The 21265-nt window shown below is 59.0% G+C and overlaps 1 protein-coding gene across 1 annotated transcript; it reads left to right on the top strand.

Moving 5' to 3' along the window:
- The first annotated feature begins 6454 nt into the window (after positions 1-6454).
- On the top strand, positions 6455-17667 carry TNNI1 (troponin I1, slow skeletal type). The gene is made up of 8 exons (XM_068538588.1): positions 6455-6493; positions 9613-9642; positions 12034-12075; positions 12996-13127; positions 14697-14786; positions 15965-16141; positions 16380-16489; positions 17346-17667. The coding sequence occupies exons 4-7, from the start codon at positions 13002-13004 to the stop codon at positions 16485-16487; spliced, it is 501 nt and encodes a 166-aa protein (XP_068394689.1). The 5' UTR covers positions 6455-6493; positions 9613-9642; positions 12034-12075; positions 12996-13001; the 3' UTR covers positions 16488-16489; positions 17346-17667.
- The last annotated feature ends 3598 nt before the right edge of the window (positions 17668-21265 follow it).

The raw sequence follows: 21265 nt of genomic DNA, 5'->3' as shown, positions 1-21265 counted from the left end.
TGAGGTGTAGCAAGTGTGCACTTCACCCCCGGTGGGACCCCCTGAATTATTGTGAGGTGATTGTCCATGGGGGAAGGTGTTGGTGAGAACGAATATCATTTTGTCACAGGCTCTGAAATACCGTGGTTCCCTGGCCTCCATGCTGCTCTGGAACCTTAATATCCTTAGCGTGAAAGCAGCAGGAATTTTCTTCATACCTTTGCGTCTTAGGCATCAGAAAACGCCCACTCCCTGCAGACCCCGCTCAGCACCGTCCTCTAGTGCCGGCCCTTCCCCTGCAGCCCTTTCTCAGCATCACCCGGTCACCCCAGAGAGGAGCCGGGCGCAGGGGTCCCCTCTCTGGAAGGACTGTGAGTCCTTGGGGACAGCGGTGAACACACGACTGGATCAGACCCCCCAGTGTGTCCTTGAGTGGGTTTCAGAGGGTCTTGGAGCCCCCAGTCTTGGTGTGCGTGTGAAAGTGGATGACTTCCAAATGACGTGTGTGAATGTTACGGGTTTCAAAACTTTCCAAAGGAAGTTCTAAGTCCCCCCAAAATAAAGAACCCCTTAACCACTTAGATCCTCAGGGGGAATTTTAGACGCAGGTACCCTCACTTTAAGGAAGATACACCACTGTCAAAGCAGCTATATGGGGGTCACAGTAACTGCACTGCAAACGCGTCTACCATAAGCTGTGTTTGTTGGTCTCCGGGTTTAGCGCTGGGCTCGGCCCAGCTCACCTGTGTGGACACGTGTGGACAGCAGGGAAGGCTGAGCGGGTGATGGATTTGGACCCGACTGGGGACGCCTGACTGTGTATCAGCGGGGTGGGTGGGTGGGGAGGGATGAAATGGAGAGCAGGAACACAAACGACCGTGTGTACGTGGTCTCTGGGTCACGAGTAAGTCACACACAAACACACACACTCACGCGCCCCGGTGCGCCCTCTGGTGGCGATGATGAGAGCTAGAATTTAGGCAGTTTTCTCGCCCAGGACTGAAGTGAAAACCCCAGTTTCATGCGGTTCCTTATCAAAGTCTCCCTAACTTGTCATTTAAGGCGCATTTTGTGAAACCGTAAAGCCACAAAATCCCCAGGTTAGCCATGGCCAATCCACACACAATAACTTGGATGTTAAGAATTTCTTAATTATTCCTGTTTTTGGCTGTCACTAGACAGGAGCAAAAATCTTACTTCACTTTTTGTTGATCCTTTTTCTTTTTTTAAGCTTTATTTGATAGATAAAATAAATTAATCAGGATAATAACAATAATAATAAAACAGAACAGTGGTTCTTACACTTTTTGGGCTCAAGACCCCTTTACTTTACTGAGGGCTCTAAAAATCTTTTGTTTGTCAGTCATGATTACAAATATTTACCGTATTAGAAATGGAAATGGAAAAAAATTTCAATATTGATTGAGTTATTTAATAATTATAATAATAAGCCCATCTTACATCTTATTATGTAAGCCCAAATAGGTTTACATAATAAGCCTGTATAACATAAATAAAATATTTTTAATAATGTTATAAATAACAAATGTATAAATACAAATAAAATACATTATCATTAGTTACTATAAATAATAGTTTTAATAATAAAATTACAAAGCAAGAATATCTAATAAGGGACTTCCCTGGTGGTCCAGTGGTAAACAATCCGCCTTACGACTGCAGGGGACAAGGGAACTAAGATCCTACATGCCACGGGGCAGCTAAGCCCGCGCGCCGCAACTACTGAGCTCACGCGCCTCAACTAGAGCCCGCGTGCCGCAAACTACAGAGCCCACACGCTCTGGAGCCTGCGTGCCACAACTAGAGAGAAGCCCGCACGGTGCAATGAAAGATTCTGAATGCCGCAACTAAGACCCTACACAGCCAAAAATAAATAAAATAAATAAATAAATAATAAATCTTTTAAAAAATATATCTAATAAGAAGAGTGGCACTGTTTTACACTTTTACAAATCCCTTTAATGTCTGGCTCAATAGACGACAGCTAGGTTCTCATATCTGCTTCTGCAGCCAATTTGTTGTAATATGTTTTGTTTGAAGTTCACAAAAAATATCCAGCCTTACACAGATATGTAGTTGGAAAAGAGAGAAGTAGAATATTTTAATCATCTTTTCAGAGAATTGTGAATACTCTTCTTGGGTTACTGTATTAAAACTCAACAGGCGGGAGTTTCTTGAAGGTTAGTTCCAATGTGGAATCTGAAACCATATCAATGAAGTCTTCATTCTTCAATGAAGTTGCATTAAAACCCACATTTATCCTGCACTTTGAATGGATCTCTTACCGGGGTGATTCTGTAACACTACTCATTGGTCATTTGGAAAACATGCAGATCTTCCCAATGCGAACACAGTTCATACATTATTCATGGAGTTTGTAAAAATTTCATTCTTTAACATCACTGCCAATCTTATCAGAGAAGTCTACATATTTGGGAAACTGTCGAGCTCACAATGGCAGATACAAATTTCCCCAGATTTGCATTTTCTCTTGAAAGCTTGAAGTTTTTAATTGGCAGCTGTTTCCCTCGAGGTGACAGGCCCACTGTATTCATTTCTGAGAAACAATCTACCAACACTGAAGTCCGACTAACTATAGTTTTCAATCAACCGAAAATGCCACGTGAAAGCGGCGGTTTCCACGTCCTCACACCTACAAGCAGACAGAGGGCCTGGGTACCAGCTGCATTCAACAGAGTTCCCTTAGCACTTTCTTCCGCCTCATCAAGGACACTCTCACGTAAAACTGGCTTTTCCCCAGTGAGCGCATCGTGGGAAAACAGTCTGCTGCCGCGACCTTGATTCCTGCTGTGGCATCAGCAGTTTTCCCTGTGCCTGCCTTTGCTCCACCTGTTCAAAAGTCCACGATGGGGAAGAGATGGGTCTGCCGGGAGCATCAGGTTCACCTCTGCCCCGCTGGTTTCCTGCAGCCTCCATCGGGGTGCAGTTCCCTGTCTGCGGCATCGTGTCCCCTGCTGGACCGGCCAGGAGCAAGGCGAGGGCAGGACTCTGCGTTGTGGACCCTCCTACAGACGACCCCTCTGACAAGGAGAGGAAACGTGGGTGGAGGCCGTGAGCGGACCTTCGGCTGGGTGTCTGCACTGGCGGGGGGAGGGACACACACAGAAGGGGCCTCCGCTTTCCCGAGGCCGCTCCCACCCCTCTGCCCCAGCGTGGAAAGTGCGGCACCCACCGAAGCCGGCCCCAGAAGGAGGTGTGGGGTTCTGGAGAGGTCATCTCACTCTGGCTGGGTTTTGAGGGAACTTCCTTAGAACCTCTGATCTTGAGAAGGCCCCTCTCTAGCCAGTTCCGCCCCAAGGTGCCTGCAAAATCGTCCTGGGGTGAGAGTGGTGGACAGAGAGAGTGCAGAGCCCTCTGCTGCGTTGGCACCCGTGTCCCCCTGGCACTCCTGGCCCTGGCCTTGACGCGGGGTGGAGGGGAATGGGCATAGCCCTCGGTGACCTCTGAGGGCTCAGTTTCACATCCACAAAGGCCCAGCTGCCCAGTTGCTGTCTCTATGTCTGTCTGAGCTCATTGTTGGAGGGGAAAACGGTTCATCACCTGTGTCAATGTCAGCGAGAGTTTGCGGCTGCCCCTCCCTGGGGGAGGGGGCAGCTGGGACCTGGACACTCCAAGTGCCAAGAGCTTGAACGAGAAGCTTCCCAGCCGACCCTTCCCCCGGGCCCCTGGCCATGGGCACCCCAACCGTATTCCAGGACCCCAGGAAAAAGCAGGATCCCTCCTGAGCCCTGAGAGGCGATTTCCTGCACTGTCTTTGGTCAGAAGGCTCCTCTCCGTGTTTCCATCGGTCCATTCCTTTACTCCATGAGCACTGATTAAGCACCTACTCTGTGTCAGGCACTGTGCCGGGTGCTGAGCATACAAGCAGGAGTATGACGTGGGGCTGACACTCAGGTTTCTCCAGATGATTAAATAGATGACGTCAACGGGTTAAGTGCAGGGAAAGAGCGATGCACCGGGGCCTGGAGGAGGGCTCCTAGTCCAGTCAGGGTGGTCAGGGCAGGCTTCCTGGAAGAGGCAATGCTCCACTGATACTTAGAGGCGGGTGGGGTGAGAGAAGGGCCTTCTGAGAAGCATCTGTGGCTCCAGGAGCTTCGAGAAGGCCCGTGTCCGGAGCTGAGGGTGTGTGGAGGCGGGGAGGCTGAAAGGGCAGGCGAGCCCACGGCGGGGTTTCCATTTCATCCTGAGGCCACTGCTGGAGGAATTGGGGACGGGGCCGTGTCCTCATTTTAGGAGGATGGTTCAGGCGGCGCGGGTTCCCGGAGAGGCTGCAATGAAGTTGGCAAAGCGGGATGGCTGAGCAGACGGCAGAGGGCAGATGGGGGGCTCCAGGCAGGGAGCAGGGCAGAACTCGGAGCTCCGCTGACCGTGGGGCGGGGGCGGGGGATGGCCCTCGGGTTTCTGGTCTGACGCCTGGGCGTGGCTATGCCATTTTCTGTGCCGTGGTGACCAGAGGAGGGACAGGGGCCGAGGGGACGTGTGGAATGGCCGCTGGGCACACGGGCCTCACCTCGGGGCCCCCGGGCAGGAGACACAGATTTGGTGCCAGGGAGGCTGGAACTCTGTCCCCACTGACTCACCCTCCCCTCTTAGCTCTGGGACTAAGTTCGTCCCTCTGACGAAGACGAAAATCATTTCTGGGAAGGAGGACCAGAGTGAAAGCGGTGAGGGGGGTGTCAGAGCACCCAAGAACACCCTCTAGGCCCGGCGGCAGTGGGGCAGGGTCCCAGGCTTGCTATGGAACCCCAGGCCTGGGTCAGTGCCTGGGATGCAGGGCGCCTCCCGCAGGTATGAGGAAGGGATCAACGAGTAAACGATGGCGGGGAGTGTGGGCGCCCCCAGAGTTCAGGGTTTGGAGAGTCCGGGGCAAAGGCAGGAGATGGGTCAGGGCAGGCCTTGGCTGGGCTGTCTGTGCCCGGCTCACGGGCTCTGTGGCGGGGGGCAGGCGGGCAGCACAGGCTGAAGTCCAGACTTCCAGCCCCAGGGTGGAGTCTGCCTGGGGGTGAGGTTGGGGGTGCCGACTTGGTTTACCTACAGGGGTTCTTCAAGTGTGGTCCCCAGACCAGCAGCCGCAGCAATATCACCGAGACCTTGTTAGAAATGCAAACTTCCAGGCTCCACCCCGGACCTGATGAATCGGGAGCACCCCCCAAATAAACCAATGCAATAAACTCCCACAGACTCATCCCCAGCCCCTAGATTCCTTCTCGGATCCCCAGCTGCTCCTCTGGTTTCCATCCCAGCCCCTCCACCTGGAATCCTGTACCGCCCCCCGCCCCCCCATATAACCCCCCAGACCCCGTTCTCTCTCCCTGGCAGCCTTCTTGCATGGAGGCTTCCCAAAGGTGACCTGACCAAAGCCAAATCAGAGCAACTTCTGCTGGCCCAGAGGGAGGGGCCTCTACCCCTCCATGGCACTTGGGTATGTCCCCTGAGGACACCCCTGTCCACCAGCTCTGTTCCCACCCGACTGACGCTTGGCTAGAGCTCCCCAGCCTCTTGCTGCTGGCAAGGCCTTTCCTGGCCTCCGAGAGCGGTCAGCGTCCTGCTTGTCCTGCCCCAGCCTGGGCTCCCGGCCCATGAGATGACCAACAATAATAGCCACTGGATTAACATAGCAGGCATTGTCTTTCTCTGACCATAGGGTGGGTATTAGGTGTTCATCCATCATCCTAAAAATAGCCAGTAAACAGGTGTAGCCCCTGCACACCAGCCCCCTGGATGCTGTTGGCATGTGGCTGGTGACAGAGGGTGGGTCAGGGGAGAGAGGGAGTTAGTTTCACCAAGTTCCAGGCACGGGGGTGTGGGGCGCCGTTTGGAACCTGGGAAACCCACCAGGAGAGGGTGCAGAGCATCTGTGGACCCTGAGACTCCACGAACTTGAAGGTCAGCTCAGCCCCAGGACCCTCACTGGACCCCCTCGGCACTGTTTACATCACCCCCAGGTCCAGGCGCCTTCCTGGCCCACGTGTGCCAGAGCCTCAGAAGGTGCCCGAATGTCAAGCCTTTTGCCCTGTTGGAGCCTGGGCTGTGGGGCCTGGTTTCCACATTCCCTTGCGAGAGATGCAGGGTCAGCGAGACGGCTCCCCTTCCCCCGGGCCTCCCGGTGCCCTGGCCCCATCCCTGCTTGGAGCCCCGTCTGGTCTGCTGTCCATTCCCCCTTTCCGGGGCTGCCGTCTCCTAGGCGGTGGCCGCTGTGTGCACAGGCTCCGTGTCTCCTGAGCCTGGGACACGTGTGTCTTCAAGCCCGCCTGCTGCTGTTCGTGCTGCGGTGTCCCCTTCGCGAGGTGTGTGTGTGGTGGGCGGGGGGCGGGGGGGGGGGAGCGGGGAGGCGGGAGGGGCGGCGTGTCTGTTCTATTTTTAGCCGCCAGTTGCTGTGGGCTGTAGTTTTCATAGCTTCCCCTCCGCTTTCCCCCCACAGTCTGCAGTCAACTGCAAGGCGAGACCATCTCACCCACGGAGACCCAGGAAGGTGAGTGTCCACCGCCCGGGCAGTGGAGGTGGTGCTCCGGACTCAGGAGCAAGCGAGGGCTCGGATGGCGAAGAAGACGGTCTCGCCTGTGCCACTGGGTTTGTTGGTGGACGGTCCTAAGACAGTCCGCAGCATTTAGTCCCGTAGGGCGGCCTCTGCCCTGCAAGACTGTGGCTGGAGGTGAGCCCCTTGCCCGTTTGGAGCCGTGAGCAGGATTTTCCAGGCTGCCCAGGGAGCCCCCGGCAGAGCCTCGAGGACTGTTTTCACACCGCAGCCCAGCCATCCCAGGAGGGAGAGGGGCGCGTTGGGGACCAGAGGGGGCAGAGGGGCTGCGTTTGGAAGTCGAGGGGGAGCTTGGTGAGCAGCGCAGGGGGCGACGCCCGGGTCGGAGGAGAAGGAAGGAGTGGGGGCAGGACTCGGGGGCTGGAAGGCTGCACCTACGCCCGCCGCCACCGACCAAGGAAGCCTCCTGCCTCTTTGTTCTTTGTCTTTGACAACTCGCTTGGCGCCCTTTGCTGTCTGCACAGTGGACAGAGCAGGTGCGGGCAGAGCGCCAGCCAGCCTCCTGGCTCTGGCGCGGAAGGGGGCTCTTGGGGGAAGGCAGGGGGACAGCACTGGGGTGGGAGCTCGAGAGCCTGTGAGCACATCAGTGAGGACCCGAGGCGGGAGGGTGGGGTTGGGGGGGTTGGGGGGTGGGGGTGGGCTCTCTAACAGGGGGCGGGACCGGAGACTGTCCCCAGCAGCTGTGGGCGGGCTTTCCTGTTCAGAGCTCAGGGTGCTGGGGGGTCCCACAACTGCAGCCTTGGGAGCACAAGCCTTGTCAGCAGCCAGTCAGGGAGGACCGGATGCCCTTGAACTGAGGTCCAAGATCGGGGGTGCGGGCGATCCGGGGGAGGAACACAAGCCTGAGTAGAAACTTGTGGTCCTTTCCCTGCTCACGCACAGTCACGTACACACTCACACTTACACACACAGACCCACACATAGCCTCAGTCTCGGTCTCACGGCCTGGCTGGCCTTCTGTCCCACCCATGGGGCCTGGGGGAGGGCAGCCCAGGGACCCCCACCTCCCACTGTGGGTCCCGTTATCTCCCTCCTGCTGTTTGGGGGCCGGGAGCGCGGCTCTCCCACCCTCTGAGCTGCCGGCTCCATCCTGAGTTCTTATCTTGTCTCTGCTTGTCTTCCAGGGGACCTGTCGAGGGGTCCCATCTGGTGGGTGTCAGTGCAAGGCTGGGACCCCTTGGCCTGGTGATTGTCAGCGGGCGGGCCGGGGGCGGGCCCGGAGCTTGGCAGGACGCCTGGCCTGGCCGGACAGGTAGTGGCTGTCTAGGGGGTGTGGACACGGCCGGACACACACCCCCCCCCCCCCCCCCCCCCGCCGAGTCCCTCCGCAGTGAGATCTGTGCCCCCGGGGACCGTGCTGCGTGGGCTGGTGACAGAAGGTGGGCCCGGGGTGGGGAGGGCTCTTCCCCAGCCGCCCCTCCTCTCTGGACCGCCTCGGTGTCTTCAGAGGAGTGCGGCCCTAGAATAAACAGCTGGCGATAAAATCTAATTGCAGCCAAGCATCTCGGGAATGTGTGGACTGTTTCTACTCCCCTCTGTGCCCCAGGGTGACAGCTGAAGCTCTGGGTCACACTCCCTCCACCCGGGCCTCGCCCTCCCCCCACCCCCGAGGCAGCGGCAGATGGGGCGTGGTTAAGGCTTTCGGTTGGGAGATTCAGGAGGGGTGGCTGAGCCCCACCCAGGCTTCCTGGGCACGAGGGGAAAGGGCGGAATCGAGGCAGAGGCGGAGGCAACGGTGGCCACTTTGCACGTGTCCTTCAGGGTCAGCCTTCCCCTACCCACACCGGGTTCTGGACCAGATCCAAACTCCTGACCCTGTGCTCAGCCCTCCCCTGGCCCCATCCCCTCCCTGATCCTTCACTTCATAACCCAGCTCGGGGCTCCCGACCGCCCTGCACACCGGCTCCCACCGCAGCCGTGCCCCTCCCTCCCCGTGTCGTTTGCACAGTGCCCACCGCCTCCACTGGAACGCTCTCTGTCCAGCCCGGGCCAGAGGGTGGTCAGGTCTGGCTGTGGAGCTTCCCCCTCTACGGCTCGAGGACCCCCTCCTCGGTCTGAGCCCCAGACTCTCGGACTGAAAGGGGTCCCAGGGTCCCAGGTCAGGGGGCTTCATGCTGTGCTCCACGGGCAGAGGACCTCATGGAGGAGCAGGGGGGTCCTGGGCTAACCCCCCTTCCACCAGGGCCAGCCGCTCTATTGATTGGACTTGCTTTGAACAAAGGGTTCAAGAACCAAATATTAAATGGAAAACAAGTTCTCTAACCCCTGATTTTGCAGAGGGAAAAGCTGGCCCGGAGAGGGCTAGGGTGAAGACCAGAGTGGGACACAGGGTTTTGCCCTGACTCCTGGCCTGACCCCCCTGCAGGGCCCCCTCACGGACCTGTCCCAGCTCATCACCATCCATGTGAATGGCGCCCCCTGGAGGTGTGCCATGTGGTGGCTTCCTGTGGCCTGTGCTCACTATTCCAGACCCTGCCCTCTCCGAGACCTTCATGACCACCCACTGCCCACAGGACAGTCTGTCTCACCCTGTCATTCGAGGCCCTGTAAGCGAGCACCCACCCCCCCCAACTCCAAACGCATTTCCTGTGTATTCCATTCTGTTCCCCACAGGTGTTGGCAAACGTTTCCTGGGAAGGGCCAGATAGGAAATATTTTAGGCTTTGCAGGTTACATAAGGTTCTGTCGCATATTCTTCTTTGCTTTACAGTCTTTTGAGCAAACAGTCCAGTCCTGGCCTGTGGGCTGTAGTTTGCAGATCCTGGTCCTACACACCTGCCCAGCAGAACCACTTTTGATTCTCATCTTGTTTCTTTGCCTTTGTAAGGTTTCTCTCCCCTGTGAATGAATGAGTAAATGAATGGAGAGAAAAAAGAGTAAATGGACAAGTATTTACCCCATCCTGACCCACTGGAAGGTGATATGTCTGATTTCTCCTTTCTGCTATCGGACCTTCTCTCGCAGGCTGGGCGGCTGACACAGCCCCACGGCCCAGCCAGGTCGGGGTGAGGGCAGGAACTCTAACTCTCCCTCATCCATGGTTCCTTCCGCCCCAGGTGCCGCCCCACCGCCGCCATGCCGGAAGTGTAAGTAGTATTGCCTCCCCACCTCCCCGCACCCCCGCCCCGCCCCGGGGTCCAGGAAGGCATGTCCCGTTGCTGCAGATTTCAGACCATCTGTTCGGTCCCTGAAGCAGTTCCCCGGGAGACCAGATCCTAAAACAGGCACAGTCCTGAGAGCCGGGGTCCCCAGGGTCCACGTGTCCTCCCAGGCTTTGAGCAGAACTGGCTCCCAGTTTGTTGCCGGAAGACCCTCTGGGCCTGTGTCTCAGAGTTTGTTTGCACTGATCAAATGGATGGATCACAAGCCCCAGGCCATGATTTAACATTACCCAGTAGATGAACAAGCAAGCTTTGGGGAGGTACCTACTCGCCCGGGGAAGGAAGTTTTCACAGCCTAGGACCCCACCTTGAGGTTTCCATCCTCCCCAGTGTACAATGGCTGGTGTTTCCCAAAAGCGCCTCCAGTAGCCCACGGGGCCTGAGGGTTTCTACTCTATTCTGCTTGTCCTCGGACTGGTGCCCCTGCACGATGTCTGCTTTCCTTCTGGTGTGCTGTCACCGCGCCCCTCCCCCAGCCTGTCCACAGGGTCTGCTGTCGCATGGATGCTATGCCTTGTTCACACTCACTCTGTCTTCTGCTCTCCCCCCCGCCCCCCGCCCACCCTGGCCTTCCTGTGATGGATGGCTGCAGCGAGGTGAGTAAGACTGGGGGTGTCTCTGTCCTGGCGGACGTTAGACAGGTGACGGTAGGGTGGGCATTTGAGGACAGAGAGCTTGGGTCAAGGCCTGGGGAGGGGTGCTCAGTGGCTGAGCAAATTCCCTGGAGGATATAAACCTTGGGGGAACATTCTGGACGTGGGGCTCCTCAAGGTCCAGGGAGGGGGCGCCCCAGTGCATCACGTCCCTGGAAGGTGGTCCTGGGGCTGGGACCAGACAGAGGCGGTGTGACCCTGCACCCATGCTGACCACTGAGCAGTTCTCCCTCACCGGGTGTGAGAGCGCGTCCAGCTCTGGGGTCCGTCCTGTCCTTGCATATCTACATTGGAAAGGTGGGAGGGGATCATCCTTGGGTTATTCCACCCCTGCCCACTACCTGGACACTGAGGGAGTAGCAAGAGGATCCTTGCCCTCCCCTCAGGTCTTAGACATCCCTGCCCCCGGTACAGCCCAGGTCTGTTTAGGCTGCTGAGGACACACACAGCCTGGGTCCCGCCCCGCCCGGGGTGGGGACTGCAGCTGGGGAGCTGTGGACTCAGGGCTGGCAGGCTGGGAATCAGCAGCACGGATGGAGGGGACACTCAGCGGAGAGAGATTCTGTTTTTCCATCGTCGTGTGAATCTCTAAGTTTCACTGAGGCTCATATGAAAGTGAGTCCCTGGTGACTGATGGTGAACGAGGTGGCCAAAGTCTCCCCCGGTGGTGGGGAGACGGTGAAACATTTCCCTGGGTGCATGACAGCGTAAACCGCGGCTGGTGACGCTGGTGATGACCATAGCAACAGGCCATTCCCTCGCAACCACGCGGACCGGACACACAGCAAAACCCTTGGCTTTCGGAGAGGAAAAGACGGACCAGCCTGAAGAGCTGGATTAGAAGCATGTTCCAGGCACGAAAGCCCCTTCATTGTCTCCCACAGGGACGGCTCAAAGCTGATTGCTTCTACTTTACACACAAGAATAGCAAACCCAAGCTGTGGCCGGGGCTCAGCAGAGTAGCTGCAGGTGGTGGTGGGGGGGCGGGGGCGGGGGCGGTCACCAGTCGCACGAGAAGTGACCGCCTGTGTCCAGGAGGAGACAGGAGCCCTCGGAGTTAGGGATGGAACAGTCCCCCTCTCGCTTCCCTGGGGGACGCTGCCACAGGGCCAAGACCTATTAGGACGTATCTAGTCAGCAAGAGATGTCAAGCATCTCTAATAAGAAGAGAAGATATTGTTTTCATAACTGAGAGCAATTTATACGGATTGTGTTGACATCAAGAAAAGTTTTGACGTCTAAAGAGATAAGCTTCTTTATTGAGGGAACTCGCGGCCTACCTCTCTGACGTGACACAACATGGCCCCAGAGCGCCAAGCCGCGTGCCTCATCCACGCTGCTCGAAGTTGGTGCTCACCCACGATCTCATTCTGTCTCTAGTCCCTCTGTGGACCGGGTAAGGTGGGTCTCAGCATCCTGACTCACAGATGAGGAAGGGGGTGCCCAGACCCCGTGACCCACAGTGTCTTGCAGGATTCAGCCCCTCGGTCAGGGAGCTGAGTCTCTGAATCTGAGGGGTGAAATCACAAGATGAGCTTTTAAGGGACCCTGAGGCGAGGATTCTGGGTAAGGATGGTGACAGGCTGGCACTCATCCTGGCCTGGTCCAGATTTCCGGTTCTGTAGCCTCCACCTCACCCGTCTCTCCTCCTCTTTCTCCTCAGAGAAAACCCAAGATTACTGCCTCCCGCAAACTCCTGCTGAAGGTGAGCGGGGTCCCGGCTCTGGGGAGGCGTCCGGGGAGGCAGAGGGCTGCAGTGCACCTCTGGGGGGGAGGGTCATGGGAGGTCAAGGAGGAGGGAGACCAGAGTGGGGAGGAGGAGGAGGATGAGGAGAAGGGATGGAGGAGGAGGGGATGGAGGAGGAGGGGATGGAGGAGGAGGGGATGGAGGAGGAGGAGGATGAGAAGAGGGGATGGAAGAGGAGGGGATGGAGGAGGAGGAGGATGAGAAGAGGGGATGGAGGAGGAGGGGATGGAGGAGGAGGAGGAGGAGAAGAGGGGATGGAGAAGGAGGGGATGGAGGAGGAGGAGGGTGAGGAGAAGGGATGGAGGAGGAGGAGGAGGAGAGGGGATGGAGGAGGAGGGGATGGAGGAGGAGGAGATGGAGGAGGAGGAGGAGGAGAGGGGATGGAGGAGGAGGGGATGGAGGAGGAGGGGATGGAGGAGGAGGCGGCAGAGGGAGTCTGGCCGGAGCCCGGAGCCCGTGGTCAGCAGGTGGGAACCCAGAATTCTGGTCCTGGCACCTACCCGGGGCTTGGCAGGAGGTGGGACCAACTTCAGGGTGGGACCCCTGGTGGGGGCAGAGGGCTTGGTTTATTTTGGTAAGAGGTTCTTTCTTAGGAGCTCTGGGGCCCAAAAAGATGAGAAATGGTAAGAGGAAGGTTGAAGGACAGTAAGGTCCGGGGTCCAAGAGCGCGTGTGGTTGTGTGTGGTCCCCCGGGGTTTGGTCTCACGTGGCCGCGCACACACTCCGCTCCTGGCGGCCGCCTGGTTCACAGGCACCCAGGGTTGCCTGGTCTGGGCCTCCTCCGGGGCTGGGCTCGCAGTCGGGGGCCCGCCTTCCCTTCGAGCCCCGATGGCAGGTGGGGGACGAGGGGCCCCACTCACGGGCTCCGTCCTGCGCAGAGCCTGATGCTGGCCAAGGCCAAGGAGTGCTGGGAGCAGGAGCACGAGGAGCGAGAGGCTGAGAAGAGGCGCTACCTGGCGGAGCGCATCCCGGCGCTGCAGACCCGAGGCCTGTCGCTCAGCGCCCTGCAGGTGAGCAAGGGGGAGGGGCTCCCGACCGGTGACCGCTCGGCTCAGAGCTCTGTCCTTTACAAGTGGCTCCTCCCCCACCTGGCCTCACGAGTCTTCACAACCCCGTGTGGCGGGGTCGGGCTGGGCTGCAGCGTTGGGTCCCATTTTACAGGCGGGAAGGGAGCCTCAGCAGGGAGAAGGGGCTTGCTTGGGGGTGGGGTGCTGAGCAGGGGCCAGGTCGTGTATCAGGCCAGCATGACGGTGCAGAGCGGGGAGCTGGGCAACGCTTGGGAGGGCCCATTTCTCCAGACTGGCCCGTCCTTCCCCTGCAAATAGGCCTTTAATGTTTTTATAACTTTGGTAAGAGTTTAAACACCAGTGACTGCAGAGTGAAGGGACCGGAAGGAAATACAGATCGCCTTTGACTTACGATGGGGTTATGTCCCAAGAAACCCATCGCCAGGTGAAACTATCGTAGGTCCAAAGTGCACTGTCTACACCTCGCCCACCGCACATCACAGCACACCTGGCCCAGCTTAACCACGTGAGGACCACTCACGGTAGCTGAAAGTTGGGCGAAATCAACTAACACAAAGCCTATTTTATAATAAAGAGATGAATATCTCGTGTAATTTACTGAAGATGAAAAAGCAGATGGTTGTCTGGTACAGAATGGTTTTAAGTGTGTCGGTGGTCACCCTCGTGAGCGCGGGGCTGCCCAGGAGCTGGGGCCGGGCTGCCCAGCACTGAACATCACTAGCCTGGGAAGGATTAAAATTCAAAATTCCAAGTACGGTTTCTACTGAATTTGTATTGCTTTCTCACCATCATAAAGGCAAAAAAATCATAAGCTGAACCATCGTAAGTCAGGGACCATTTTTTTAAAAAGATATTTACTTACTTATTTTGGGTGTGCCAGGTCTTAGTTGTGGCATGCAGACTTCTTAGTTGTGGCATGCAGGATCTAGTTCCCCAACCAGGGATGGAACCCAGGCCCCCTGCATTGGGAGCTCGGAGTCTTACCCACTGGACCACCAGGGAAGTCCCACCATTTGTAGACCAACATGTCACCAATGGTTACCTCCAGGCGGTAACTTATGTTATTACTGCCTGGTGGTAATAATTCCTATTTAACTATTAATTAAATAATAATCATTATTATCACCAATTATTCCTATTTTATTAGTAGTAGTAGTTTTTATTTTGTTTGTTTGTTTAGGCTGCACCGTGCGGCATGTGGGATCTTAGCTCCATCGAACCCGTGTCCCCTGCATTGGGAGCACAGAGTCTTAATCACTGGACCGCTAGGGAAGTCCCCTTATTTTAGTATTTTTGCTTAATATGTAATTTTCAAAATTTCTACAATTAACTTACATTCTTTTTATCATAAGAAAACTTTTTAGTGATAAGTACATTCGGAAAGGAAAACAAAGGACTTCCACTCAGAGCGAAGGGGTCCATCAGCCCCTTCCACAGCTCAGGTCTTGCCGAGGTGGAGGAGGGGCCGGGCACCCGGCTGGGAGGTGGAAAAGGGGGGCTGGGGGCTGAGCGGCTCCCTCATCTCCCTTCCTGACTCCCCTGCTTCCCCAGGACCTGTGCCGGGACCTGCACGCCAAGGTGGAGGTGGTGGACGAGGAGAGATACGACATCGAGGCCAAGTGCCTGCACAACACCAGGGAGGTGAGCCGGGGCTGGGGGGTGGCAGGGGCACAGCTGCAGCAGGCTGGCTGGGTGGGACAGGGTGGTGTCTGGGGAGGTGGGCGCAGCCGGTGCAGGTCAGGTGGGTGGCGGGTGATGTCTGGGGGTGTCGGGTGGGCATTGACGTGGCAGTTGTGGACCAGGTCCCCCTCCCACTGCCGGGTCTGGGGAGTGGCACTTAGGAAGCTCTGGTCCCTGCACTCCATCCCCCAGGGCTGGAGTTGGGCAGAGAGAAGGTGATGCTTTTCACACAGATGAAAAGCACAGACTTCCTCCAACCTATAAGGTGGGCTCTTCAGTGGAAGAGAAGCCGCCCCTTTTATTCACCCACACAAATAATCATAGCCTGTTAATACCACCTTACCTTGCAAACGGCTTTCATGTGCATTGTCCCTTTGATCCTCCTTGCACGCCTGTGGACGAAGTGGGTGCTTTTATCTGCACCTGACAGATGAGGACACTGAGTTCAGAGAGGCTGAGAAACTCGGCCCAGATCACACAGCAGTGGACCTGGGATGGGCCTGGCCTCTGACCCTGACTCCAGTCACTCAGCGCTCCCCTGGCATGGGGCGCAGGGTGTCAGCTCCACCCAGACCCAGCTCTAGCGCGGTGGGCAGAATGCAGAGGGACAGGGTTCCTGCTGCTGGAGTGGGCACCTGTTCCAGCAGAGGCGTGGGGAGGGACTGGAGCCACTTCCCTCCTTCCCACTTCTCCCCAGCAGGAATGACGGTCTGTGGGTTCACGGATCCCCCCAGAATTTCCTCCTGAGGTTGCACCCTGGAAATCGCCCAGGGGGCTCGGACATGGGGTTTATCCATCCTGCTGGGCCAGGGCTGTGCCCTCAATGAGCTGCTCTGAAGGCTCACTGGGAAGGGACTGGTTAGAAGCAGGAATCAGAGGAAGTGGCCCGCCCCACTGCAAACAGGGCTTCCGAATGACACTTCTGTCTCTTCCCTCCATGGCCGCCACGGCCGCCACGGCTAACGGAGCTCCCTCTCCGAGTCCCACTCACCCCTGTACCAACAGAATAGGATAGAACAGAGGTGGCTGTTTGCAAGGTGACAGATAGTGGGTCTGGGCGTCCCCGAGGGCCTGGCCTGGAGCCCGGAGAAGTGGGGCCTGGCTGGGGCCCGGAGCCCTGAGCTGCCCCCTCCCCGCAGATCAAGGACCTGAAGCTCAAGGTGCTGGACCTGCGCGGGAAGTTCAAGCGCCCCCCGCTGCGGCGCGTCCGCGTCTCGGCCGACGCCATGCTGCGCGCCCTGCTGGGCTCCAAGCACAAAGTGTCCATGGACCTGCGTGCCAACCTCAAGTCTGTGAAGAAGGAGGACACGGAGAAGGTGAGCCCCCGACCTCACCCGACGCGGCCTCGGCCAGCCCTGCAGCCCCCGCAGGAGCCCCGCCAGCTGGCAGAACGTTCCAGGACCCCTGGGAGACCCGGGGAGGCCTCACCACCCTGTTCTGGGAGAAGGAGGGCCGGGATGTCCCACCTTTTAGGGGAGGCTGACTTCCCATCCCCCAGCTGCCCCTGCGCAGGGAGGGCCTGGCGCTAAGTGTCCCCTGTGTGGCCGCCCACAGGAGCGGCCCGTGGAGGTGGGCGACTGGAGGAAGAACGTAGAGGCCATGTCCGGGATGGAGGGCCGCAAGAAGATGTTTGATGCTGCTAAGTCCCCGACCTCCCAGTAGAGGTACCAGAGCCAGCTCCCCGCTCCCTGGCCCCAGTTTACAGGGAGCAGGGACCCCAGGACAGCGGCTGGCAGGCTGGGCAGGGCGGTCGGGGGAGAGGAGCCCTGAGGTGGCTCAGTCCTGGTCCCCCCGAGGACCTGGGGGGCACATCATTCCTGCATCGGGGCCCTTCACTCCCTCACCTGCAGCATTGGGATTGCATCAGCTCCGTGATCCCCCAGGTGTATCACCTGCGGTGCAGATGATCTGGCCCCTCCCAGGCCTGCTGGATCCGAGACTCTGGGGTGGGATCAGCCCCTGGGTGACTCTGATGACAGAGCTTAGGACCCCTGGATTCCATGACCCCCAAGGCCTTCCAGCTCTGACTTTCCAAAAGTCTAAAGCACTTTTAACTGCCTCCTGGGGAATCCTGCAAAGTGCCCAGCACTGGTCGGGGGGCTTCCATTCAGAGGAGACAAGGCCACCCACTCTCCGAGGAAGCTGCTGGAGAAAGCAGCCAAGTTAGGACACGTGAAGCCCTCTGTGGGCGTGCGGAGGGCACACGCAACGGGGCAGGGTCTGTCCGATAGCCCTGTCCGTCTGAGAAGCCTCGTGGAGGGGCAAGCTCTCCGAGGACGTGATGGGATTGCAGACGCAGGGGGGCGTGTCGGGGGCTGATGGTGCAGCCAGAGCTCAGAGGTGGGGACTAGCCACACGTGGAAGGATGCCCAGGCCAGCGGGCGCGAGGAGCCCCGTGGGGAGGAGCGGTGTGAGGGGGGAGAGCTGAGGCTCATAGGAGCCCCTGTGGACAGCAGTCCAGCCTGGGTGCCGGGGTGAGAAGGCCTGGGAACTGAGGGCTGCTGCCTCTCTGTCCCACAGGCAGCTGGCCAAGCTGTGCTCCGGGTGCCCTGCCGGCTCCGTCCTCCAGGCCCGCCCGCCGGCCTCTCAGCATACGCCCCTGCACTGCAGAGCGCCCCCCCTACTCCCACGTCTCCCCTCCAGCCTGCGCGCCTTCCGGCGGGACTGGGATTAACAGACACGAGAGGGGAGGAACGGCAGCGTCTGAAGACCTCGCCTGGCTGGCGGCTGGGCTCCCGGCCGCTGTGGTGCAAACAGGCCACAAGGAGGCACGCACCCTCCGCTCTGTATGTCAAGCGCCCGTGGGCGTCACAGCCTCTCCATTAAAACCAGTGTCCTGGTCGCTTCTGCAGCTCTGGCTGTAAGCACCTGGGGGAGGGGGAAGGCAGGGAGCCTGTGAGGGAGGCTGTGCTGGGCTTCAGGCAGCAGCTCGGGTCAGCATGGAGGGCCACCTGCTAAGGTCCCCCTGGTCCCCCTTCCATCTGGTCCGGTGACACCACACAGCACAGCCTCACCCCCAGGGTGCTCAGCTCAGCCCAGCCTGCCCTGCAGCTGTCAAGGGGCCCCTCCATTCCCAGCCCCTGGCCTTGCTGCTCTCACAGGGCCGTTCCCCCGGCTCCCCTCTCCCGGGTGCCCTGGTGTACCTGACCCTCGGGGCTGAGCAGTCAGGTCCGTGTGCTGCTCAGCACCTGGCCCAGCCAGGGGGATGCCCTGCAGTTCCACGCCGGCCAGCAGGCAGCTCCTTCTTCACGCCCGCCCTGGGCTCTCCCGTTGCATCCTGGGCCAGCCCTGTCCACCTGCATCCACCCTCCCTGACTGTCTTTCCTTCACACTCCTGACGGACCATGTCCCCCAGGACTGATTCTGTCCCAAGGTGGGGCAGTCAGTTGTCTGTCCTCCAGGTCAGGTCCTTTCTCCATCCCACTGACATCTGGACCAAAGCCCGGTGAGGGGTGTAAGTCTGCTGGGGTGGAATGGGGGGCCTGGGGGCACCCCCCCCATACGGAGGACAGAGGCTCCCGTGGAGCAGAGACCAGCGTCTGGGCCAGAGAGGGCCTGGCTTTTCTGGGTAGTGTCATGTGACTCCTGATATATGCCTACGAGGAAGCAGCTGGTCCCGGGCCCGGCCCTTGGCGTTCTGGCCGCCCGGCACTGGTCTCAGGAGAGGCTGGGCTGTGTGAAGGGCCCTCCACCTGCCTGTGAGTCCCTGTTCTGCCCTCTGCTCCCAGTGCATTATCTGCCATAAATGCCAGAAGCTGGGAGCAAAGTGCAGCACCAGGGGCCCCTGGGCCGGGGTCTGGCTCCCGGCCACGCAGCCGGCCAGCCCCTGAAGGACCAGCAGCCCGAGATGTGTTGGGGGAAGAGCACTCTGCCTGGGTCCTTGCTGAAAACAGCTCAGTGGGCAGAAAGGCGGACGTGCTCAAAGAAGACAACTCCTAGAAACACGGAAACTCTCAGGCACAGACACACCCAGACACACCCAGACACACCCAGACACACCCAGACACACACACACACGCACACGCACACACGCGCGCGCGCGCGCGCACACACACACACACACACACAGCTGGAGAGTCCGGCGGGGCTGGTCCAGGCACAGAGCCTGGCTTGGGTCTCACGCCTGGCAGCCACACACACACCCCCTTCCCTGACCCACAGGTCACTGCGGCCGGCCCGGGTCCGTAGCGTGGCCTCCCCCCTCTGCTTCCTCTCAGCCTTGGGAGATCCTGGCCCCGAGTTGCAAAGGCAGTGCTTGGTTCCGCCCCCCGACTATTGACCCGGGGCCCAGCACGCTGGGGTCCCCACCCTGCCCTGCAAAGCCAGGCCTGACTCAGAGCAAACGCCTGGCGCAGAGAGCCCATGGGAGGAGGGCCCTCTGGGAAAGGGCCCCGGCCCCACCCAAAGGCCTCTGGGAGGAAGTCCAGTCTCTTCTGCTTCCTGGCAGGGCCAGACCTAGCCTACCCCCCGTGCAATGGAGCCCTGAGTGGTGACGGCCAGGGGGCTCTGTCACAGGGCTCCTTGGGGTGGCAGTGGGCGGGGCTGGCTTAGTTGTGGCCACAGCAGGGCCTGGGCGGGAGGCATGGTCTCTGGAGAGAGAGAACCATGATTCCACCCGGTCCCCACTCACCACGCAGGGACCCGGCCTGGACACGAGCAGAGCAGAGCCGGAAGCTGGGCCCCATTGAAGACCAGCGGCTGCAGCACTCACTCCACTCCAGGCACTGCTCTCTGCACCTGAATTAGCTCATCTAACCTTCACGACACCCCATGAGAGAGGGACCACAACCACTCCCATTTCACAGATGGGAGCAGTGAGGCACAGAGAGGTTAACACCTTTCCATGGTCACACGGTTAGTGAACGAGGGGCCAGGACTGAACTCAACTGGTCTGTTAGAGCCTGAACTCTTAGTCACGACTTAATAACATGCCTTATCAGAATCACATCATTACGTTCTCACCAAAACCTAAGGAGTAGACCTTGTTATTTCAGATTCATTGACACATGAGGAGACGGAGGTTGGGAGAGTTGAAGTCACTCACCACGAGTCACGGGCTGTGACAGCTGCAGGCTGGGGACAGGGACCTGGGTCAACCTGCCTTGGGGGTCACTCTTTTCTGGGATCAGACTTGCCTCAACAGAGCCCGACCTGTAACTTTCCAGAAGGGATGTGGCCGGGGACCAAGGGCAATGCATACACACCTTGGAGTTCGCCTGTCCCCAGAGAGGAGAAAACATTCAAATGAGATGCAAATGCACCCAAATGGGCAAAGGGGCCGACTTTCTCCAACAGCAGGGACGCAGACCTATAGCAGCAGCTGGGCCAGCAGCTGGAGGGGGAGCTCCTGCCTCCTGGAAGGAATGACCAGGGCAGAGCGCCACCTGCTACACCCCTGCCTGCCCCAGAGCCTCAGGAGGCCAGCTGCCCCCCAGGTCTCTATATCCACGGGGCAGGAGGCCGAGCCCACTGTCTGTCTGGGGCCCACCTCGCAGCAGGATGGTCAGGGCAGGCCCAGGCTCAGGGCTGCAGGGACTGGAGTGTCCCGCCAAGGAGGGAGCCCGTTAAACATTAGCCCCAATGGCCCCCCACGAAGCGAGTCAGGCTCCCCGCAGGGCTCCCGGCTGGCCAGGTTCGTTCCAGGTGGGTGACCAAGCTGCTGAAGCCTGGGACAGGCCGCTGGGACCAGTGCGGACGGCAGCCGCCTCTCCTGACCCCAGCAGGGCTCCCTCCTCAGCAACCCTAAAGCCGGCCAGCGGGCCCTCCGCTGGAGGCGAGTGACGGGCACTCTATCCCGAGACACACTCCTAAGCGGGTCCCTGAGGCCACAGCTGAGCAGCGCAGCCCCCATCTGCCCGTGGCTCTGGTGCACAGGGCTGTAGCCGGCTTCTGGAGGCCCAGAGAGGGAGACTGAGTTGCTCAAGGTCACAGGCCTAACCAGGGGGACAGAACAGGGCCCTGGACTCCCCGTAGGTGGACAGAGCTCTGGTCTCCCGGCCAGAGGCAGTGGTCCGGGGGCCTGAGCGGGTGGCCCACCTCTGGCCCCGGGTCGGCACCCACCTGGCTCCACCGGTTGACACGGGCTGGGTGAGCCCCGCCCTTGGCTCTGGGCTCAGGAGAGAAGTATGGCCACACCTGGATGCCAGGGCAGGTTTTCCAACCCGGGAGCCCCGGGGAGGAGTGAGTGTGTGTGTGCGTGTGTGTGCGCGTGTGCTCGTGGCCGTCCATCGGAGGGGTGAGCCTGGTGTGTGTGCCCGTGAGGGTGGTGGCTTGCTTGCCCTTGAGTGTGATGGATGCCCACATGGCCCTCGTTTTAGAATTTTCCAGACGCAATTCTCCTGATTGGATCTCTGTGACCCAACTTTCTCCTGCTCCACTGCCCGCTGAGGAAACCGGGCTACTGCAGTGAAGTTTCCATAAAGCTACATGTATTCAGTGAA

Source organism: Eschrichtius robustus, chromosome 3 (assembly GCF_028021215.1).
Source record: "Eschrichtius robustus isolate mEscRob2 chromosome 3, mEscRob2.pri, whole genome shotgun sequence".
Classification (NCBI taxonomy): domain Eukaryota; kingdom Metazoa; phylum Chordata; class Mammalia; order Artiodactyla; family Eschrichtiidae; genus Eschrichtius; species Eschrichtius robustus.
Note: the sequence above shows the minus strand (reverse complement) of the source record. Positions and strands in the feature narration are given on the sequence as shown.